General features: G+C 44.9%; 1 protein-coding gene across 1 annotated transcript in view; it reads right to left on the bottom strand.

Annotated features, from left to right (window-relative positions):
* LOC123503625 overlaps window positions 1-5,531 on the bottom strand; it is a 17,432-nt gene extending 11,901 nt beyond the window's left edge. The window contains exons 1-2 of the mRNA XM_045253548.1: window positions 4,094-5,531; window positions 3,713-3,914 (exon numbers count right to left, since the gene is read on the bottom strand). Of these exons, the coding sequence (XP_045109483.1) occupies window positions 3,713-3,914; window positions 4,094-5,239 (1,348 nt within the window). The 5' untranslated portion in view covers window positions 5,240-5,531. The remainder of the gene's footprint in view (window positions 1-3,712; window positions 3,915-4,093) is intronic.
* Between the last annotated feature and the right edge of the window lie 439 nt (window positions 5,532-5,970).

Here is a 5,970-nt window from a genome sequence, read left to right as displayed (position 1 = left end):
AAATTATAACAAAAAGAAAAAATTGCAGGTCAAACTAATTGCATGTTTTAAAAAATCCACGTAAATTCATTGACGTAGAGGCATCCAAATTACTTTCATTTTTTCCTGCGATGCTGTGACGCGTGAGAGAGCAGGCATGTATTTTTTTTTTTCTTTATTATCAATTTATTTTACTTTTATTGCTACTGACGTCTCTGACGTTCAGAACAAAACTCTTCAATAATCTTGCAATTAGACCGTGGCATCTTTGGTAGTTCGTCAAAACAGAACAGAATTGCAGATGTTTATTACGGTTTGGTTAAGACACATTTATTGAGATGCCCTCTTAAACATGCATCTCTCTCTCTCTCTCTCTCTCTCTCTCTCTCTCTCTCTCTCTCTCTCTCTCTCGTGTGTACTTGGTTACAGGCATACGTATTTGTGTTGTACTTCATTCTGAGAGTAGTATTCATTTGCAACAGTATATAAAACTATGAACTTTGCCCATATAGGAATAGGTCTAACTCTTGTACAACTCCGTTCAACAAAATATTAATAAATTAAACATTTATTCGCTTCTTTCTGTGTCTAGGTATTGCGTTCATAGAGCACGAACGTGTATTTTGTTTGATTGGTTGTCAAATCTTTCACATTAAAATACAATGAATCTATATTTTGTGACGCAGATTAATGAGATTTTCCCTAATTATTGTATTTACTCTCGGACGTAACACAAGGTGAAATGGACACGGACTCAAGTCTCAATATCATTGCCTTTGCTAGCACCACGCGGTGCTAGTAAGCAAAACTTCCCCACCAGACCCAAACCCCGGAGGGATGCCTCAATAGGCCTTCAGCGTGTCCGCGTACATACCACTGTAATGTCAAGGCGTCAGACGGAAGGGTATAATAGTCCACGCATTCCTCCACGAACGTAGTTACGCCAACAGTCGGGCGTGCTTCCAGTGAATAATCTCACCACACGTGCTCGATATCCCTCCCAAACTGAATTTATTGATTGAAAACATTGCTTCTCGTCGCCGGTCACATCTGCTCACTATATTCTCAGCAGGTGATGATAACTCACCTGCCTGTATCTGCTCCCTCCACTGTGCCTTGCGACGAGCATTCTTCCAGAAAGTGCGTAACTCATCCACGTCGCGCACAACCAGGCTGTTCCCGGAGGCAAGGATGGCAGCATTGTAGTGGGCGGTCACTTCCTTCCACACCAGGTGCTTTTCTCTCAACACACGGCGATCAAGAGATTTATTCTCCACCACTCGCAATCGCGGGAGAAGCAAAGAATATATCAAGCGCTTTTCTGCCTCGGTGTAATTTGGTTTACGGAACCTCTGAGGGCGCTGAACAGGAGCGTGAACCACTTCCTCCTGAGAGTGAGGCGGCCGGTGACGCCACCCCCGTTCCGCCGGTGGTGCAGCTGTTCTTTCTGAGGCATCAGCTGAAGTTTTAGCCGACATTTCTTCCTCTCCACCAGACATTGTCGATGTACTGAAGTAGATTCTTATGGCTTGATGTCTCTTTCGTAATCGACGAAGAACTGCAACACTTTGCACAAGTCTTCTTTCTTGAATAAGGATATTACTTCAATGAAACGAACAAAAAAGTATCAATTCCTTGAGTTATGACCAGCGAGTATGATGGTACACACTTTACAAAAAGCTATACTGAGAGCTTCTCCTGATCCACGTAAACACGAGGCTTGTAAGTTCAAGGGATTTACCATCCAGTCGAGTAAATTTGGATCAAAGGCACTACAACTTTGACACAAACTTGTCGATTAACCGTGGTTTCAGTTTCAAACAACACTTGTATTTTCACTGGGCAGAATTCTGCAATTGGGCACACCTGTCAGTCCATAATGACGTCATCCCGTTAGTCCGGCACTCACAACCTCAATGACGAAACCAAACCAATAATGATGCACGGTATCACATTATTGGTGACACCAAGTGTCACTTCCATTAGCTTGACCTTGGAGCATTTCAGAGGCCGTAGCTACTATTTCTGCAGGAACTTAAACGATGACGTGCGTGTTGAACTTTGGATAAATAAACAACCGCATTTCGTGAAATTACGTCACGAGCAGCAGGGTTTGCAAGTAGTATCGCCTCCGAGTGGGCGCAGAGGCAGCTAGTGGGACGGGAGGTTGGAGTCACCCCATTCAGACTTGGATCAAGACACGCTGAGAAGACGTGTGCCAAGCCAGCTTATCTGGATTATTTTTACCACATTAATACTTCATGAAGTTCCCGTGGGAAATATTTACACTCACTCACACCGCCTAAAATTCTTATTTACTTGTCAAGTGTTAGCCTTATCCCTCTACGTCTTTATATTAACACCAAAAGTTAACCCACTACCGGCAACTGTGATGTGCGACTTGAGTCTTGTGTCAAAATAATTCGCTTATTTTAACACCGATGAACAACACACTACTGGCTCAATAAATGACATAAAAACCCTTGCAGATTGCAAGCTGTACAGGGAAGCGACATTCATAACCGCCTATTCAACCTGAAGATGTACGTATAAATGATGTATCATGAAACATTTCAGCAATCACGAAATCCGTCTACAAAGCTTAACACCAATTCGCTGAGACGTAAGATCAACTTGAGCCATCTGTCAAAATGATTCGTTTAAGTCTAACCCATAACTTACTAAGCAACACTGAAGCCAAGGGCGAGAACATCAACAGTTACTTGAACTTCAGATACCCAGTATCTTGGCTTGCATTAAATACAGATATACAATTTTTACAAATGAAGACGTAATACGTGATAATGAATAACATGAGGTCCTGGTATTGATCCAAGCCGCGGCGTAAGAAACTCTGCCGCGCTGGCCTGAGCGACGCCTGAGAGGGAACCACTAGAGGGAGGGAAGGCCTTGAATTGCTCGCTCTGTACCGGTAGTAGGGCAGAAGAGGCACGTCTAAGGGGGAGGCACCCACGTGATACAGCCTCTTGTTGATATATGTATGTAATCCTTAATCTGATGTATTTATACACGTGTGGAGCTTCACCTGTTCCATTGTATAATTTGTATACGTCATATCGACGCATCACACGTAATCAACAACGTGCTGCTTACAGCTTTAATAATAAGACCAAGGCTACGACGTTGATTAAGACGAGAATGACACATCTGCCGATTTCAGAACTTGCGAGACCACTGCTTGTCACCTCACTTTATTGCACCGCCGAGGAAAACTACATGTTTTCTTTTTTCAAAGCAGAACAATGGATAAGGAACTCGTACATTTATTTAGCGTTCACCCGCAGGTGTTATGGTGACAGCTGGTAACTTTACAGCGACGTTCTGTCCACATATACTACCACACACCTCTACGGTATAGCGATGAGCGTCATTACGTGCTGCTATTCCCATAATAGTACAGTGCTCGCCTCGTCCTGACAGCTGTGTCCTAATACACATCTTGTCATAATAGGTCCAGTGCAAAAGACGAGATGATGTGCGCCGATGCAACGAGTTAACTGTACTACTAAACAATACACGCACACACATTTTTTCTTGTAATAAGGCGTGAAATATATTATATACTTATGAACAAAACCTGCTCAGTTACTCATACAATAATTACATTCTATACAACATTTAACACTAATAAGCTTTCATCTTTCCACACCTACAATTATCACCTCAGAACGCGATGCTGTTGTGGCAGAAAAATCACATATCTTAGGCTTACCAGCAACGATATCCTCGGGCTGGGTGTCTAGGACCGCGGGAGTGGGTGCGGAAAGGGGGGCAAGGAAGTGGGTAAACGGGTGGTCAGAGGAGGGGTTGAGCCGCATGGTGGAGGTGCTTGAATGGGCCCCTACCACTCTTGTGCGAGAAGCTGCATCATCCTTCAGGTGATACCTACGGACGCGACGACGAGTCAAATTGTCCTGAAATTGAGAAATCATGAATTATTATTTGATTCAAGTGTATCTATCGGTTGTTCTTAATGACATGCAATGAATGTATTCTCAGTTTATTATATGAACCTTAAACTTGTTCATCTGAAATATGCGAGCTTTACCTTTGAAAAAAATTGCTACCTACTGTTGTTGCTAAGATAATTTACCTGTTCAGATCTTATCTTGTGTTTCTGTGCCAGTATACTGGCGAGAGTGGACGGCGCCACACCAAACCGATCTGCAACTGCACTCTTTCGTTGCCCTCCTTCAACCGCTCTGATCATGGCTAATTTTTCTCCCGCTGTATAAGACTTACGGCGGCCACGCTCACGTGTGTAAATTTTTTCCCCTACAGTTGCCGGGGGTGTGGTGGGAGGGGCCAGTGGGGCGGCAGCAAGGGTCTTCTGCGCGGCAACAAGACCTTGTGTGCCGCTGGTAGCGACGCTTGTGGCAAGGCGAGGAGTCATGCTGCTAGACATGGTGGTGACGGTAGATGTTTTCGTGGTTGTAGTAGAACTTCCAGGGAGGATGACATAGCGTCCAGGAGGAAGGCCCGCTGGTAGGAGAGGTATGGCAGGGTTGCCAGCACCCATACTGACGATAAGAGGCATGTTTGTACCGCGCACCCCTCCCCCTAGCATGCGGACGCTCCCCACACCGCCGCCCGCAGCCAATGTGGGGGGTACCTTGGCCAGAGTTGCTCGCAGGGTACGGGGTTGTATTTGCTTTTCTTCCTTTGTTTTACTTTCCTCTGTTGCTTCTTTACTTTCTTCTTTGACTTCTGCCTTCTTGGTGGCTACCTTCACAATGGTCTCTTCCTCCTGATCCTTGGGAATGATTTCCTTCACCGTCTGTATCGTGATGTCCTCATCCTGCACGTTGTCAATGGTGACGCTCTTCTCGCCCACCTGCACTTTGTCATAACTTTCCAGGTCGTCGGACTCACCTGCAACACTGTATACTTTGTCAATCTTAAAACAAGCCTCCTCCTGGTCATCTTCACCAGGTTTTTCATTCTCGAGGATATTTTCATTCATCACAGGGTCAGTGTTGCCACTCTTGACAGCTTGTTTCCTACGTCTGCGCCTGCCACTGCCGCTAACCGAAAGTACTTTTTTTTCTTCCACAACCTGTCCATTTTCTGATATTTCAGCAGTTTCATTTTCAGTTTCGGTTATCATGTGTTCCACGGGTTCAATAGTTTCCTGTCCATCAAGCATCTCACACTCATTTTCTATTTCTATTTCTTCACTCATGACAACAGCTTCCGTGGCCTTGACCTTTTCGACAGCATTTGATCTTCTCCCTGACATGCTGGAACGTGAATTAATTGCTCGGAAAAGAACAAGCGGAGGGAGGTGCTGGTCGAAGCACGAAGAAGAGCGATCGATAAGCACCCGTAAACCTTGAAAGCAGGCAGCGATCAGCCACGAATGAAAATTAGATGTCCTAATAACCTTAACACAGCTTCACTAGCGAGGCAGGCAGGCGAACGGTGACTGGCTCTTCTCTCGGCCGTTGTTGTTTGCGGGCCCCCGTGCGCGAATCCAACTTGAAAGCTTAATGCTGATTGGTCGGTAGAGCGATCACTAGCGAATGTTACACAGCGCTCCATTTCGTTATAGGCGCGACAGGCATGCGCAGTGAGCCGTCCGCCATTCCTTGATCAGCTTGACGAAGACCGACGTGCGCTTGCTCGAAAGGGACAAGCTTCTTAGCAGTCTTCCTATTGATTGCTTACTATTACGTTAAACCAATAACGATGAAGAATGGGTATTCTATTTGCAACCAAATACCTTCGAAATAGGGTGGACATGAGTGTCGTCTCGTGACACTATACCATCATACGGAGGAGGAGCAGAGATGAGCTGGTACGCGCATGTCCTTGCCAGCTCTTATTTATAACATTTTCAATAAATTACCCTCAAAAGTCACTCTGAGTGGTCTCTGACATGCTTTACTATGTGTAGGCTTCAAGCCTACTACACAGAACACGTGTAGAAACTTGTATGAAGAATTACTTTCAATTGTGCGAAACAAAAAG

This window comes from Portunus trituberculatus, chromosome 14 (genome assembly GCF_017591435.1).
Source record: "Portunus trituberculatus isolate SZX2019 chromosome 14, ASM1759143v1, whole genome shotgun sequence".
NCBI lineage: Eukaryota > Metazoa > Arthropoda > Malacostraca > Decapoda > Portunidae > Portunus > Portunus trituberculatus.
This window is presented reverse-complemented; position numbering and strand designations above follow the sequence as displayed.